Source organism: Podarcis tiliguerta, assembly GCF_965153285.1.
Source record: "Podarcis tiliguerta genome assembly, chromosome: 14".
NCBI classification, from domain to species: domain Eukaryota; kingdom Metazoa; phylum Chordata; class Lepidosauria; order Squamata; family Lacertidae; genus Podarcis; species Podarcis tiliguerta.
The window spans coordinates 8,764,915-8,782,438 of NC_139547.1; the positions used below are offsets into that span (position 1 = coordinate 8,764,915).

Below are 17,524 nucleotides of genomic sequence, written 5' to 3' on the forward strand. Positions count from 1 at the left end.
GGGCTGCTGAAATGCATGTTATAACATGTTGACTCTTTGGGATCACTGGCAGTCTGTATCAATTTCACCCTTGCGACATCCTAGCTAGAAAACCGAACCAAAAGCCCCTCTCAAATTCTTCATGCTATAGAAACCACCTGGGTTCTGCACAAATTTGGAGGAATAGCTGCAAAGAGGCACATACTCTCAAAATAGAGGTGTGTCCAGAGCTTCCAAGTCTGCAGGTTGTTCAAGAGAGACTGTTACCATCAGATATACCCAGGGCTCTATCTGCCCCCCACCCCAAATCTGCCTACCCCCACCCCAACACACCTTGAGTTCTAATCCCACCAAGATCTGGTCAGGAACAGTAAACATCCAATCAGGAAAAACTAACAAAAAACTAGCTTCTATGCCCTAAACATACAAAGTAATAAGAAATGTTTCAAAGACATACATAAAAGATCAGCTTAGTCATAAAAAAAATACGAGACTTCTTTGCTGGTTCGGGAGGAAAGATCTTTACAATGAAGGCCTCAAGCACGGGCACAAGGGAGAGGTATAATAAACCTTTTGACCTGTGTGCTTAAGTTCTGGGGCCACCCTTCCTCAAAGCTACAGAACACAACCAGCTACTGCCTTGCACTCTCGTTCTGGACCATTTCCTGGCGTTAAAACCTCACTTCTAGTTTTAAAGAGATGCCCAGTAAATCAAATGTGGAATTTACAAAGGGAAGCCATTACACACTCCCCTCTTTTTAAAAAAAGTTTCGTTGCTTCCACATCCCCCTTCCCAGTTCTATTCAAGACACTATGCAGAAATTTTGCATTGAGATCAGTATTTGCATTTCTTCTTATGACCAGTCACCGGTTGGCACCTTCCTGCATCCTTCGCCGCTCTGGCTCAGACACCGTTTGGTATCACATCAGCAGACAAAAAGGCCCAACTCAGATGGTATGAAAACATCCCATCTTCATCCCAAGCCTTTGATTCTTCGAGTCAAGTGATTTTGTAGAAGACTAAGAGCATCTGGCACCATCCTGTGGGCGAAAGGCAAAACAGATCGCTGTCAACTCCAGAAGCCTGTGAACTGGGAGACTTTCAATGCTGGATGCACTGAAATGCTCCCCTAAACTATTTCAACATTTCTAATCTCCTAGAATTTAAAAACCTAAGCTACATCAAGAGAGTGTGTCTTCACAAATTATTTTGTTTTTATTCAGAAGCATGAAAGCCTGATGTACTCTGCTCATAAAAAGGAAAGACGGTGCCTTGGTTAGTATATTCAGTTATCAGCACACTGCTGATTCAGATTTTGTGCTTCGGCAATGCACAAAGAAGTTTTTTCATGGCAGAAGCCCTTGTCCCTTCTCCCCCTGCCAAAATAAAAATTAAAAAAAAATCCAAGGCATGTATAACCAAAATACCAAAGATTTCTAGATTCTTCAAAGGCCAGTTTAGGGAACTTTCAACTCCTTTGGAGCTGGCTGCACACTCACATTTTTCCATATGTTCTGACAGTCTGGAGTATACCTCATCCGGAGTTGGGTGGAATCCTGGGTTATCTAGTTCAAATGTCTCCACGCACGTTTCATGGTCACGCCACCTGTTGATAATAATCTTGTCTCTCCGGCCACGCACCTTTCGCTTAGGAGAAGTTAGTAGAGCTAGTTAAGGGACTGTAGCCTAGCAAGTTGCCAGTTAGAATAATAGAACTGTAGAGTTGGAAGGGACCCTGGTCCAACCCCCTACAATGCAGCTGTCCCACATGGGGATCAAACCTGCAACCTTGCATTATCAGCACCATGCTCCAACCAACTGGGCCACCCAGACTTCCAAACTAAGTGGCGCTGAATGGAATAGGCTGCTCATAGTACAAAAGAAAGCTGCTTCCAGAAGGCTGGAGCAGGCATGCTCCTACCAAAGATGAATATCATTCCTACATCATAGGATCATCCGAAGAGCTTGCCTAATACAAGATTAAGCCTTTAGTGCTTTACCAAACCACATTCTGTCTGTAGACCAGGGGGTGCCTGTTGGGTGCTCCCCAAGATGTTGCTGAACTAAATCTCTTGTCCCTGGACCATTGACCACACTGGCTGGGACTGATAGAGAGAGGACAGCCACAGGTCTCCCAGCTTTGCATGGCCTATCCCTGCAGAAAGCAGGATTCAAGTGATGGCCCACCAGCAGATAGGCCTGTGCTGTGCTCTGAAGTCTTGGTGATCATCACTGGATGTCCCTGTGCCATCAGGTGACTGACGGGTGGGTAAAGCTAAAAGGTAAAGGACCCTTGGATGGTTAAGTCCAGTCCAAGGTGACTATGGAATGCAGTGCCCATCTTGCTTTCAGGCCAAAGGAGCTGGTGTTCGTCCACAGACAGGTTTCCAGGTCATGTGGCCAGCATGACTAAACCACTTCTGGCACAACGGGACACCGTGACAGAAACCAGAGTGCACAGAAACGCCATTTACCTTCCCGCCGCAGAAGTACCTATTTATCTACTTGCACTTAGACGTGCTTTTGAACTGCTAGGTTGGCAGGAGCTGGGACAGAGCAACAGGAGCTCACCCCGTTGCGCAGATTCGAACCGCCGACCTTCCGATCGGCAAGCTTAAGAGGCTCAGTGGTTTAGACCACAGCACCACCCGTGTATCAGGTTGGTGGCACTGGCCAGCGAGGCACAGAGGAGAAAAAGATCTGGCCTTCTGTCCAGATCAGGTTCTTCACCTCTGTCTTGCAGTTTGCTCAAGAACCTTATTTTCAGCACACTTTGCCTTCTACATGCCAGACTCAGAAGGAAACAATCAAAAACATTTTGGGATATAAAAAGTGATTCCTGACGTGGGTGAGGGAGGAGGGGAACTCCATCAAGCTCCCACCTGACTTGGTGGGCATTCCAACTGCCATCAGGTCAGCTGCCTAAGGGAAAAACTGAATAGCAAGATCCGCCTTTGAACCATTGGACATTGTCACCTATTCTGACCCTGGTTCTGACTGGGGCGCAGGGAGGGAGATGCTCTTTAACTAGTGTAGTGTTTCATAAACTCGAGTCTCCAGCTGTTTTGAACTACAGTTCCCATCATCCCTGACCACTGGGGTCCTGCTACTTGGGAATGATGGGAGTTGTGGTCCAAAACCAGCTGGATGGAGACCCAAGTTTGGGAAATGCTGATCTAGGGCAAGACAAAGCCAGAACCCTTACAGGGGGCAAGAGCAATGCAAAAAAGAATGGTTGCATGGTTCATATGAGATACTTACCAGCAGAGCCAGGATAGGAAGAGCAACTATTGCAAGGACACAGAGCACAATGATGGCTACCACATAGCCAGCGACACCTCGATGTATAACAGGAGGCTCCAGCCCATCACCTAAATAAATATTTAAAATTAAGAGAAGTCACAGAATCATCGAGTTGGATGGTTCCTAGAAGTTCATTTAGGAAGTTCATCATCCACCACCCACTGCTAATTGCAGGGGGAGAAAGCAGATTATAATTCAGAAGTGCTTTATTGGTCCAGCTTCAGATGGGGTTATAGTTCCTCTGAAGGAGCAGGTTTGCAGCTTGGGGGTAACTCCTGGATCCTTTGCTCTCACTTGAGGCTCAGGTGGCCTCAGGAGTGCCTTCCATCAGCTTCGGCTGGTGGCCCAGCTATGCCCCTATCTGGACGAGGATAGCCTAACTACTATTGTCTATGCTCTGGTAACCTCAAGATTAAATTACTGCAATGCTTTCCCTTTAAGGCCCCTTTCTGAAACGTATACTGGCATACCTGCTACAGTAAAGGAGAATGGGTCCACTTGGAGATCTGAGGAGTCCAGATAATCCTTCGGGCCAACTGAAAGAGCAAGAGTCTGTAGGACATCCTTGCTTGTTGGAGCTGGGTGCTGGAATATCACATCTCCATGACATATCAGGGATCCACCGCTGCAGTCAGGACAAAGAGATAGGCTTAAGGATAGGAACCTGTAGGAACCGAGTTTTCAACACTACCCTAGTGTAGAAACTTGGCTAAATTCCCAGTTGTGAAGAAAGGGCAGACCAGGCAAACTTACAATTGTGGGGAAGGGGTAAAAAGAAAAGCCCACTAATATATTTGGCTTCACACAATAAGAGGCGCAGCTAGTGGGAGAGTCACCTTAGTTTTAAAAGAGATAAGCTTAGCCTTTAAAAAACAAGTTCAGTTTACCTAGGTTAAAAAGGTTGTGCAGGTTTTGCAAATGAAAAAAAGACTCACCTGCGAGTTTCAGCTTTCAGTGCCTAGTCTGTGTTAGAGCAAGTGAAAATCAAGACAGAATTACTTACGTGATGTCTCGGATTGCCACTTGCAGGAGGTTTTTGTACTTCCCCAGAATATGTGTTAGCTGGAAGAAGAAGAAGAAGAAGAAGAAGAAGAAGAAGAAGAAGAAGAAGAAGAAGAAGAAGAAGAAGAAGAAGAAGAAGAAGAATAGATGTTTACAGTTGGTCACTTGCTCTGTGAATCATTACTCAAAATCCTAGGAAATCATAAAGCTTAAATTCCTTCATTGGCTTCCTGCAAGCAGCAAGATCCTGCACAAACACCTTGCTTTGCCTTTTGAGCATTTTGTGGCCTTGCCAGCCTCATCTCTGCTTGAATATCCTCAATACGTCCCCGCCCCATAGAGGGCCAGTTGCATCCCTTTTCATCATCCAGTGGTTTCCTGCTCCTTCAAGCAATTCCATCTTACATCCCTTGCTGTTGTTAAAGCAGCGGTTCAAGTGCTTTTACCCATCTGGAATGTGTCTTTAGAGGCCAGGATGGAATGGGGCTAGTGAGAGTTGAAGGGCCAGACAGAGAGGTCTGAAGGGCCACATCCAACTTATGGGCTGGAGATCCCCTGTCCTTATATTAGAGACCCTACCAACCATTAACGTTTAGCATTAACATCTCATGCCTACCACATCAGATATATCCTTAGCAATGTTCTGATGCTCTACAGAAGAACGATCCATCATTCTCTCATTGAATATCCTGTTGGTTACCAAGAAAGACACTGGAAAGACCTGGAGACTTAGGCGTGACCCTGTAAGCAGAAAGCATGGGGTTAGGAGCAGAGAATTAAGCTTCCCACCTACTGCCCATCATCATCCCTAAAAGCAAGCCAGAAGGAGAGTGGCTACTGACCATTGATGGAGAGAGACGTGAGGTCCACAGAGTAGTTTCTAAGCCCCATCAGTGCTTTTAGACCCCAGTCAATGTCCACATGAGCACTGGTATCAATATAGACATCTCCATTTATATTGACACCACCTTGGCTATATCTGCAAGCAACAGAAGTTGTGTTACCCTGTGCACATAAGAGAGTATCCCTACCCCCAAGTGGTGCTACAATACACCCTAAGGAACCCAGCCAGATGGGTGGGGTATAAATAAAATTATTATTAAGCAAGCACCTGGCCAAACATGTTGAAAAACATTGACTGTTTTAACACTTGGGATTGGTTTTGATCAGGCACCCAATCATAGAGGTCTTTGAGGTCCCGCTCAAACAACAAGTTACTGGTGAAAAGCATTTTATTCCTAGTCAAGTCCAAAGGTTCTGTCAATACATACCAAGACTACAGCCAAGAGAAGGTTATCCAGCTTTGACCAGCCTAGGCATTTAGGTACTAGATAGCTCATACCTCCAGCTCAAAAAGTATACACCAGCACTTTCTAGGGTTCAGATTATAAAGTATGGAAGAGGAACCTGTGAAAGCATCCAAAATATTGCCAGACTACAAGTCCCAACCTGTAATGGTTCTAGGGGTTGCTCGTGCGTAAGTTGCCGTTACTCCTGGCTAGGTTGCCTGGTTGAACCCTTCTTGTCTGGACAGCCTCAAGTTCTGTGGCTGCCTCAGTCGCTGGCAGAATCCGTCAGTGGGCGTTTCTTGAACCTCTTCCAGCATAGAAGCTGTTTGACGCCCAGTCTCCTCCTACTCTGCCTGCGCGGAAGTCTTCTGCGCAAAGTGGGTGTGGGCAGCGGAGTACTCGTGCCCTCTCCGCTGGTCTCCGGTGAGGAGTCCTGGAGCCACCTCTCCGATTCCCCCATCTGCCCCCCTTCTCCACTGGTGTTACGCTGATTTCATTCCCCAGCAGATGGGCTACCTCTCTCCCTACTGGGACCCTCTCCGCCATCCCTCTGGAGCCTCCTCTCCGCCTCCCGCTCCGATGGCAGTTCCCTGACACAGCTATTGGCTATGCTGGCCTGAAAGTTGGGAGTTGGGAGTTGTAGTCCAACACTGAAGACCGCAGGTTCCCCTTTCCCCATTATAAAGCTTTGCTGAGATACAAACTGTTTGCTTGAGCCAGTACAAATCTAGTATAGGAGATGCCATGACCACAGATTTACCTTCTTCAAGAGTGGATCCTTCCCACTAGGACAAAAAACAGAAGCCGACGCTTGTAAGCTGCCCAACAGCACCACTGCCCAGCCCCTAAAGGAGATTAACTCATGTACATACCCGACTTGATTAAGAGAGATATTCTGGACTGTGTACCGAGTTCCAAGCAACAGGAACACCTACAGACAAAAGTCAATGTTGTTCTTACTCAGAATTCATCAGCATGCAGATGTTAAACCTCAAAGCTGGAGCCATCACCGCCGGACAGAATCATAGAATTGTAGTTGGAAGGTTTGAATCCATGAGATTAATCCTGAGATTAAGAGTCTCATGCTTAGCAGAGCTTAGGGTTTCTATGGCAAACAAGAGAAGAACCCTGTGAGCAGAGCTTGGGGGAGATTCCTCTTCAATGTGCCACAGCGTTGGTGGTTCAGCTGGAAGGTGAGCCAGTTGGACTGGAAAGGATAAAGCGGGGGGAACCTTGCTGAGGATGCAGGACTGCTCTGCCCAACAGAGGATAACGGTGGGATGACAGATACATTAGGTGTGGATCCCAGCCACCAAGTGAAGGGAGAATGGGGAGAAAGTGGGAATGTGTAAGGAAGCATGAAACGGAGGAGGAACAAGCAGAGATGCAGGGAGTAAACAGGGGAGGAACAGGGTAAGTAAGAAGAGATGAGAGCAAGGTGCTGACTGAAGCAGAAATAAGGAGAAAGAGCAGACACGGGTTCTGAAGGCACTTGGGACCCGCAAAGAGGTAAGACAGGAATCTTCCCAAAGCCATTCAAGCCACGTCCTCCTCTGCTTCCCAACGAGGGCAAGACCTGACCACGGTATGTAAAAGCAGCACCTGACTCCAGGTGAACTTGCCCATTCATCCATTTGAAGGCCTTCTCAGATGCTGCCACTTGTGGAGATCAGGCAGGTGCCAGCCAGAGGGGGCCTCCTCTATGGTGGCATGACATCATTCATTCATTCATTCATTCATACCCTGCCCATGTGGCCGAGCTTTCCCAGCCACCCTGGGCGGCATCCAACTGAATATTAACACAGCATCAAACATTAAAAACTTCCCTAAACAGGGCTGCCTTCAGTTGGCTTTTAAAAGTAAAATAGTGGCTTATTGCCTTGACATCTGCTGGGAGGGTGTTCCACAGGGTGGGGGCCACTACCGAGAAGGCCCTCTGCCTGGTTCCCTGTAACCTCACTTCTCGCAGCGAGGGAACTGCCGGAAGGCCCTCAGAGCTGGACTTCAGTGTCCGGGCTGGATGATGGGGGTGGAGACGCTCCTTCAGGTATACAGGACCGAGGCCATTTAGGGCTTTAAAGGTCAGCTATGTACTTCCCTCTAGATCAGGAGCAGGTGCCCAAGAGATTATGTTTCGACTCCCAGCTCCCATTGGCCCCAGACAGCCTGGCTGATGGTCAGGGATGATGGAAGCTGTGATCCTCCTAACTTTTGGGACTGCAGGTTTCCCATCACTGCTTTAGACATGACTTCTGGGCTTCTTCAACACCACAGATGCCAAGCAACCCAAAGCACTGCTTACAAAACTTCATTAGGTAAAGGTACCCCTGCCCGTACGGGCCAGTCTTGACAGACTCTAGGGTTGTGCGCTCATCTCACTCTAGAGGCCGGGAGCCAGCGCTGTCCGCAGACACTTCCGGGTCACGTGGCCAGCATGACAAAGCTGCTCTGGCGAGCCAGAGCAGCACACAGAAACGCCGTTTACCTTCCCGCTATAAGCGGTACCTATTTATCTACTTGCACTTAAGGATGCTTTCAAACTGCTAGGTGGGCAGGAGCTGGGACCGAACGACAGGAGCTCACCCTGCCGCGGGGATTTGAACCGCCGACCATGCGATCGGCAAGTCCTAGGCGCTGAGGTTTTACCCACAGCGCAATCTATTCCTTCCTTTTATTCTGCACTCTTTTTTCCTGCCTTTTGCTCCCCCCATCTGATACTCTTAGGTGGCTTTCAATTCACTAAAACCAGGGTTGAGAGCTATTGTGGGTAAGGGGGGGTCAGTTGTCACCAGCACCAGTAAGCTTAGGCAGGATGTGTCAGCCACTCTTAAAAGATTAGGCTACACTGCTACAGCCACCAAACTACATCTGAATTAACTGTAAGAATGAGAAAAGTAAAAAGATAATTATTGCAACCAACTCACAAGGAGGACAGCATCTTCCAGACATTAAGTCTCCCACACCTGAAGCCAAAGGGCCTTTCACCCCCAAATTACCTTGCGCCTTAGCTTTTCCATATGTTCCAAGTTCATCATGCCATCAAGTTCATCATGCCAAGCTGAAGATCCCAGCCCCAGAACAGTGAATGATACAGCCAGCTTCTCTGGTTCTAGGTTTTTCAAGCTGAACCCTAGTGGAGATACAGTTAACATTCAAGGGACATAGCAATTAATAATAATTGCTTTTATTTCTCATGTTTTTTATTTGTTTTATAATTATTAATAGAAAAAGGAACATGCTTGCTTTCTTCCTCCCTCCTCTAGCTTATCAACTGACTGCTATTACTGCTGTATAGACAGTTGATTTTTAAAAAAATTATGCTTTTCAGGTTTATACATTTCACTAACTTTACAATCATGTTGACATTTTAAAATTTGACTTCCTTCCCCCTCTTTCTGCAGCTCCTTAAATTTATTTTTAATGTCTTCTGCATATCCAAATTAACCTAATTTACTCATTTATTCATCTTCTTTAAATATATAGTATAGACAGTTGATCTTGAGACAGCAAGTGTGTGTGTGTGTGTGTGTGTGTGTGTGTGTGTGTGTTTTAGGGAGAAAACTGGAGTAGAGACCTGGGTTCAAACCCCCTACTCAGTCACAGAGCTGACCTTGGGCAGGCACTCTCCCAACAAAGCAGGACCCTAGAGGATTATTATCCTTAGGCTTTTCATATAATCAGCTATTCATATAATCAGTTATCAGTTATCAATATATTCACATATGCTCACATATAACCAGGGTTTTACAGTGATTTTTATAATCCATTTGAATCATAAAAGCTTTGCCTAGTCTAACAGCAAACTGCTTGAAACCGCAGGTTCAGAGATGGACCTTTCCCCCAGTGCTTTCTTGCACCCTAGAGAAAGGGGAAGCAATAAATCAGAAGACGCTGATACAACTCACTCCCTCTAGTCCAGACTAAAATTGTACACGAAACAGGAAGGGCTGACCACAATACCCCTACATGAACAGAGGCACGGGGGAGTTATCGTCAGGAGATCCCCTCCTAGCCAAAGTTTCAATTCCCTGTTCCATCAACTAGGGAAAAGGTCAGACTGTACAGACAAAGGAAGGCAGGAGTTGGGAGTTGTACTCTGCGCATGGTCAAGAGCATGGCAGAATGCGCGCTCATTGGTTATTTCTCGCTGGCGTTCGCGATTGTCTCATGATCTGTGATGCTGCACTCAGGTATATAACTCCTGAACTTGAATTCTTTGGGGTCCCAGTCTTTTGGAAAGGATTCCAACTGGGTCCATTATTGCTCAGCAATAAACTTCACCTTTTTCTCCAAATTGCTGTGTCTGTCAATCCTTTGTCTCCACATAAGTGAGTACCACTGCCTAAATTTTGCAACATTGTGAGTGTAAAAGAGAGACCATGCACACAACTAAAATAGTATTACAGTGCACAGGTAACATATCAAAGCGCTTGAGTGGGCAAATATGGTATACAGCTATCTTACAAGTAAACTGGCCTCATACTTTTAATATAAGGCTGAACATACTGTAGTTGTTCCAATATTCAACAATTACTATTCCCCCCCCAGTAAATTCATTTGCTACACGTCCTTCAATTACTCATCTATATAATACACAGGTTGTGTCAACTATGCTACATCCCATATAGTTTTATACCATTGTAAGACGTCAACTGTTTTATCAGATTTCCAGTTTGGCTAGTCTGGCTGCAGCGATCATAGCTGTTGCAACTTCCAGATTCTTTATGATGGCTTTCAGATATTCCAACAGAGCTCACCTTTTGACTGAAGAGATTTCACATCCACCCTCCAGCCAAAGAAGGTGTCCATTTCCCTCCTCTCCACCTCTGTGACAATTGTACGGATGATGTCTGAGGGTGTGGGAACAGGGCCTCCAGCCTGGAACACAGCCACAGCCTCAGCGATCACAGAACCATTCCTGTGGAGAAGCCAGAACAACCACAATGTACAGTGGTGCCTCGCAAGATGAAATTAATTCGTTCCGCGAGTCTCTTCATCTAGCGGTTTTTTTCGTCTTGCGAAGCAACCCTATTAGCGGCTTAGTGGTTTAGCGCTATTAGCGGTTTAGCGGCTATTAGTGGCTATTAAAGGCTTAAAGGTTTAGCGGATTAGCTGCTAAAAGGCTATTAGCTGTTTAGCGGCTTAGAAAAAGGGGGTGGGGAGCGAAAAAAAATCTCAAGACTCGCAAGACATTTCCGTCTTGCAAAGCAAGCCCATGGGGAAATTCGTCCTGCGAAGCGCATCGAAAAACGGAAAACCCTTTCGTCTAGCGGGTTTTCCATCTTGCGAGGCATTCGTCTTGCGGGGTACCACTGTATTTGGCCACCTCTAGCAGATCTCCTAGCATAATCCCATTGCAAGGAGGAAAGAATCCACCAGCCTCTGGAGTGCCATCAAACTGATCAATATGATCCCCTGTTCCTAGAAAAGCAAGTTTGGGATGACGTGCTGTGACTAACCATTTTAAACTCTATTTGGAGAGCAAAGGTTTGGCTTCCATGCATTCTCAGAATGCCAGGAGGAAATGGGCCCTGGAATGTTCCCATTAAAATACTCATTTAAACATCCTTAAAATATCAATGACTTCAATTCTTCTCTTTCCATAGTTCATTTTGCATATCATAAATCCCTGCACATTTTACAAAAACTAAACCATTCAGTATTCCATTATTGCATCCATCAAAACCTGTTTACACTGTTGAATTTATCTTAATGCTGCCAATGTTTTCAAGTGTACACAATTTTTTTCCATATATTTCTCTAAACATATGTTCTTATTCTCTTATTCTATATGTTAAGTCTGCAAGTTGTGCATATTCTGTTAGCTTAAGTTGCCAATCTTCTTTAAGTGGGACCTCGCTTATTTTCCATTTTTGCACTAACAAAACACAGGTTGCAGTAGTGGCATACATAACTAACCTTTTCTGACACCTGGGAATTTCAGTCTGGGTTATTCCCAACAGAAAGGACTCTGTTTTGGGGAGGGGAGGGGAAGTAATTTTAAACATTTTTTTCAATTCATTATAAATCATTTCCCTATACTCTTTTACCTTTTTACATGTCCAGCACATATGAAAGAGCGTTCCCTCTTTGCACTTCCAGCACTTATCTGATTCTGTTATTTATATATAGACTCTTCCCATTATGCATTCTCCCGAACTTTTAGAGAACTCTACGCCTGGTCAACTGAATGAGAAGATTGAGGCTTCCCCATTGAATGTGTGACGGTTAGGATGGAGCTTGTAGGCATGGGTCTCCTCCATTCGTCCTCCTCTGTTTAGATCTGGTGCCCCTCCAGTTGTTTTGAACTGCAGCTCCCATCAGCCAAGCCAGTGTGGGCAATGGTCAAGGCTGACTGGGGGTGCAATCCAGCAGTATCTGGGTGAGAAAGTCTGGTTCAGATACTCCATGTCTTGGTGCCACTTGCGTTTCCAAACCACCCAATGGTATTTGGCGGTAATTCACAGGCACACTGGTGGTGAAGACCCACCTGCGCTATACACTCAAAGCAATAATGTATTACTTAATACAGTTGTGATTTCCCCCTCAACCAAAGAATTCTGGGTACTGTCATTTGTGATGGGTGTTGAGAGTGGTTAGCAGATCCCTCTTCCCCTCGCCATGTTGCAGTTCCTAGAGTGGCGTATCAATCAAGCCCTCTTCCCAGGAACCTCTTGGAATTGTAGCTCAATGAGGGTCTCTGAACATCTCACAGCACCCTTAACAAATGGATTCCCAGGATTCTTTGTGGGAAGCTGCGAGCGTTTAAAGTGGTAGGCTATGGCTTGAAATGTATAGCAGTGACCTGCTGAAGAGTGTAGGAAAAGTTGCACCAACAAACATTGATGAGGAATGAATGAGTTCTCTCTTTCTCTCAGCTTGAAGTGCACCTCAAAAAAAAGGCCTTTTTCTACATTGAAGGTGAATCCTAAGTTCACAGCTAAGCGATGTGTGATAATGCTCAAGAAATGAAAGCCAGGTACTTTCTGGACAGGCCAACCTTTTCCTCTCTGGAAACACAACAGTGCGGTCGATAAAGAGTAACTTACAAGAAACGGAGAATGTTTGCTTGAAGAAAGGTCTCATAGGTAGATAGCATCTTGTTTAACTGAAAGCAGAACACAAAGATGCTTATTTGTGCAGGGGCTGTTTGCCCAGAAGAACATTTAGAATGCAGAGTTCCCACAGAACAAACATGCAGGTGGAGATGAAGCTCAGTGTTTGCTCTTCCTAGACAGAAAGAGACAAATTGGACCAGACACATAACGATGCTGTTTTCGCCTTAACAGCAGGGGTGGAGAACCTTTTTCAGTCCAAGGGGGACGTTCCCTCCTAGGCAATTTTCCAGGGGCCACTTGCCAGTTTCAGAAGAGCCAGAGCACAAAGAGAGAAGAGCAACAAGTGTAGATGTTATAGTTGTACAGTAGGCTTTCTGGCCCTCTTAAAAAAATATAATTGCCAAGTGCATAAAGCTGAGTGGGCGCAAGTTAAATGCACATAAGGTGCAGATCTGCTGTACAACTGTGCAAGTAATTGACTCAAGAGGGATAAAAAGAATAGTATGGATTCCTAGAGTTGGCCTCACCCATGGATAGAGGGCCCACCACCACCAATCCTGTAGGACAAAGTGGGGGAAGGGTAGATTACCACAGTGATAATGTCAAAAATGCGCCAAAATCTGATCCAAAGTCAGTTAAATAGGTGTGGTGGTGTGTTTTTTTGAAACCATTCTCTAGAATACTTACAGTCAACTTTACTTCTTTCTCCAGCTTCTTGTAGCTTTGAGAGGACTTGTTCTGCAAGGATTCTTCATAATCAATTCCAATGAGACGGAACTGCAGAGGCAGATTATGCACAGCCAGAACAGGTGGCGTAGATGTTCTCCAGGTCAAACTCTCCTTCCTGGTGAACTGGCTCAGTGCTGGAGCCTTGAACTTTGACACTGGCTGCTTTGGAGTGTTGCCGTCTTGGTTTCCAGACACCATTTGTGTAGTTGTGCTTATCAGATGCTCAGGGCTGGTCTCCTTGGCGTCAAGAACTGCACTGGTCCCATTCTTCATGGCATCTGTTGACCCCAGTAGAGTAACCAAAAGCTTTCTAGTCATGAGTGCTTGGGTAGTAGTGGGAATCTGAGTTGATGCACGTTGAGACAGAGTGAAAGATGATGGGATGGTGCTCACTGTACAAGAGGCATTCCTGCAAGCTGCTCTTGACAACTCACCAGAAAGAATTCTTGGGCTAGTCAGCAGATCTGTTGTAACAGATGACACAGGGAGAGCCTGGGTAGATGTGGTCTCTGGGAGAGACAGATATGCAGGGCCTTGAGAGGCAGTGGAACTTTCATACCCTGAGCTGCCAGTGTGGAAAGCCATTGTGCTAACTACTTGTGGGACAGTAAAGGCATCTGTGATCTTGTATCCTAGTATGGTCCCCAGTGTAGTTGCTACAGCAGAGACATTGAAGTCAACCTCAGAGGCCCCTGTAGGCAAAAGTGTGGTTGTATCTGTAGTGTTAGCTGCTGTTTGAGAAGAAGCAATGGCTTTCAAATCATGTGTCCATGCTTCTGCACTGGATGCAACGGGCAGCATTGTGTTGGTAGGTGTCCCCTGCTCTTTCCACCTGCTCATTGGGCCCTCAGTAGCCTCATCATTTATCTTCAAAATTGACTCAGGAACGCTGCTCCTAGAGGAGCCCATTGAGATAGAGCTTGTAGATACAGACCCACGGGTTGGAATGACCAATAATCTTCCTGATTCTGTTATGTTTCCATGTGAAGCTGTGGCATGAGATGATGTTGGAATGGCAAGCTTCCATCCCTGGGAAGTCACACTGAGAAATTCTGCTGCAGACCTGGTTGTAGCATCTCCTGTAGAGAGATCAACATGTACCGTTGCATCAGAAACATCTCTCTTTGGCAGGGTAGCCTCTGCTGTTTCTAGGTATGGGCTAGAGAGGTGCATAGTGTCACTTCTTGCTGTAAATGTGTGCACAATGGAATCATTAGCCATCTTTGTGGCCAAGGACACTGTTAGAGTCTCTAGCTCAGAAGGCTCCTTGGACTTCAGCGCAACCCTCGACGTGGCAAGAGGGGTAGAATTTGGAGAAGGGGTTGGCATCGATCCACTCCTCCTCCTGGGCAAAGCATGATGCTCATCTGTCAGCTGAACTGGGGACTCTGCAGAAGTTAAGCTAAAGACCAAGTCTTCCGCTGGAGTACTTCTTGAAGCCATCAGTGGGACCTCCATGGAGAACATAGGCATCAATTGAGCAGCAGCAGTTATTTTATGGGGCTCGGTCATCTGCTCCCTGTAACTAGCAGTGATGGTTACACCTTCCAGTGGACCAACATTATATCCTGTTTCAGCATCCCCAGCGTGCAATGTGCCAAGCGGAGAACTTGAAGCTTGCCAGGGTGGGGAACTAATGCCAAAGCTGGTCATGCCACTTTTGCTGTTTGAGATGGTGCCATGTGTAGAGGCCTCATTGAAACCAATAAGCTCCTGTGGTATAGGAGAGGGATCTTCCTTAAATTCCAGCCTAGCTTCTTCGCCTGCAGAAGTGCTTATCACCCCAACAGTGGCTAAAGAGTCCTCTTCAGGAGGACTAGGAGATGGCAGCAGAGATGTGACCTGCTCTTTCATCCGAGAACTCTGGGATCCAACAGACAGGCCAGTTTCTGCATGAGTGCCAAGGCCGAGTGACATAGCGGCAAGAGAAAGACTGAACGCTGCCTCCCCATCTGCTGATGAATGAGGAATATGTGTAGTAGTCTCCAAAGCCAGCTTGTTAACACTGCCATGAGCCACATCAGCAGAAGACTCTGCTGTCAAACTATGAGAAACGGGTAAAGTAGGATTTCTAGCTTTGGACCACGGGGACCTGTTCATGGTGGACTCTGTCATGGTTGGTTGGCTTGAAGAGCTGGTCAGAGCAGCTGTAGATGGTAAGCTATGGCTGGGCGGGATTGTGCCCTTACCCTCCCAATAAGGGAAGACAGAATTCAGAGGGACCTCAGTGAAGTTCTCTGGATTGACATGGGTTCCATCAGTGGCAGCCGACAGTGAAGACACAAAAGGAGACTCTGTAGTCATGGGGATAGGTCTATGTGGAGAAAAGCCAGTGCTTAGGAGTTCAAGCTGCTGCGGAGTGGGAAACCCTCTGGACTTTCTAGAGCCTGTGAAGCCTGCCAAAGTTGTAAAAGCGGGGAAAGTAACAGCTGGCAAAGCTTCATTTGAATGACTAAGTGAGGGCCAGAGGGAAGACTGGGACAAAGTTACAGGAACAGCTGCGGGGGGCCCTCTACTCACTGATTCAGTGGTATCAAGTTTCTGGCCATTGGACACAATATTCGGCTCAGAGTCAGCCTTATGTGAACTTGCACCAGAAAACTGTGAAGAAGAATCAGGCAAGGTATTGGCAGGAGTGTGCAGCATGGAAGCCAGAGAACTATGGGATGCATGCCCACTACTTGGGTGGAGAAATTTCATCCTTATATTAGTGGTTCCAGGAGAAGTTGTTCCAACAGAAGAGGTCATTGAATCTTGATGAGTGGTATGCAGTGTCTCATAACCTGCAGATGTTAGGTCTTTCTTCCTGTACTGCTCACTGAGGAAGTCACTATGGGTAGAAGTAGCTGTGCCAGCATACTCAGCCATTATCCTACTTATACTGGTTTTGTGGACCATTTCAGTTGAAGACAACAACGTTTCATGTAGGCCCTGCGCATCCCTGGTGATGTGCTCCAGAGCAAGTGGGCTTCTTGAAGTTAAGACAACAGTGTCAGCAGCAGTTGGCTGATCAGTAGCAGCAGTATTTTGGAAAGCAGGTGCAGACTGGTGTGTTGTATTTGGATCCAACGGCAAGGAGCTGCTTGTGTCTAGAAGAGGCAATATTGGGGACAATGTAGGAGTTACCCTTATGGTGTAATCAGTCTCCATTTTTTCGGTTCCTACTGCTTGTGATATGAGAGACAGAGGTGCCGTGGTAATTTCCAGCTGCTCAATCCCTTTAGAAGCAAGCTTAAGAGAAATGCTTGTAGAATCAGGCGCGAGTGAAGTTGCAAAGTCCAGAACATTAGAACTGTTCTCGTCCATCTTCAAGACAGTGGAGTCAACACTCAGGGGTCCTTGCTCACTAAAGTTTAACTCCATATTTCCAGAGACATTACTTGAATCCCACTGGGTATTTGCAACAAAGGACCAGTCAACAGTGCCAGCCGTGCTGGCTGATAAGTTTGCAGTATACAGATCTCTCCCTGTAGCAGGAAAACGTGGTCGGCCACTGTCAGACCAATCTTGCAAGTCTTGCCTAGTCAACTGCTGCCCATCAGTAACGTTCTGGAAAGGCAAGGAATCTGAAGACCCTGGTTTTGTGCCAGGTGGAGTCTGGTAAGTCGCAGCTAAATAGCTTTCGTTATAAGCAGCAGTGCTGGCAAAAAGAAGAGGAATGATGGACAAAACAGTTTGCCATGTCTGTCTTTGGGCAGTTGTTGCCAAACCCAAATTAAAGCATGAGGATGTTCTCCTGGCTTTACTTGAGCTTCCAGAAGAGGCCAGTTTGCCACCAGGTGGTCCTGTTGTTTGACTTATCATAAAAAACCCCATCATGGTTGCTTGACTGTGAACTGGAAGGAAGAGACAATTTATTTAATCAGGAATAAAAGTATGAGAACAGTAGTTCTCCTAAATTATAAATCCTATAAGCTAATAAGGATCCACATTTTGTAGCCAGAACAGCACCAGCCATGCAAGGGATTCTGCAGATGGGTGCCATCACTGAGAAGTCTCTCTGCTGACCATTCACCATGGAAAAAAGGCTCATTAAAATGGATTTTAAAAGCATATTCCCCATCATTTTAGAATATGGGGTAAATTGTGTGAATGGGCCAAGGGATCAGGACACCAGCTCTGCCCACTCATAAAAGCCAGTGTGGAGCAGTGGTTAGAGCAGG

At 46.2% G+C, this 17,524-nt stretch overlaps 1 protein-coding gene across 3 annotated transcripts; it reads right to left on the reverse strand.

The window, feature by feature from the left end:
• Window positions 1-325: 325 nt before the first annotated feature.
• LOC310664184 (uncharacterized protein) lies at window positions 326-17,183 on the reverse strand. 3 transcript variants are annotated; one of them, XM_083412935.1, is made up of 12 exons: window positions 13,320-17,183; window positions 12,624-12,682; window positions 10,332-10,492; window positions 8,571-8,704; window positions 6,447-6,505; window positions 5,128-5,264; window positions 4,902-5,026; window positions 4,287-4,345; window positions 3,754-3,908; window positions 3,242-3,351; window positions 1,480-1,627; window positions 326-1,020 (listed from the first exon to the last, which is right to left on the reverse strand). In XM_083412935.1, coding segments are annotated over exons 1-12 (5,010 nt in total). In that variant the 5' UTR covers window positions 17,181-17,183; the 3' UTR covers window positions 326-1,018. The 3 variants fall into 3 exon arrangements, with proteins under 3 accessions (XP_083269061.1, XP_083269060.1, XP_083269062.1); XM_083412934.1 differs by having other exon boundaries at window positions 326-1,627; XM_083412936.1 differs by lacking the exons at window positions 12,624-12,682; window positions 13,320-17,183 and adding an exon at window positions 10,901-10,968 and having other exon boundaries at window positions 326-1,627; window positions 10,332-10,531.
• Window positions 17,184-17,524: the final 341 nt, after the last annotated feature.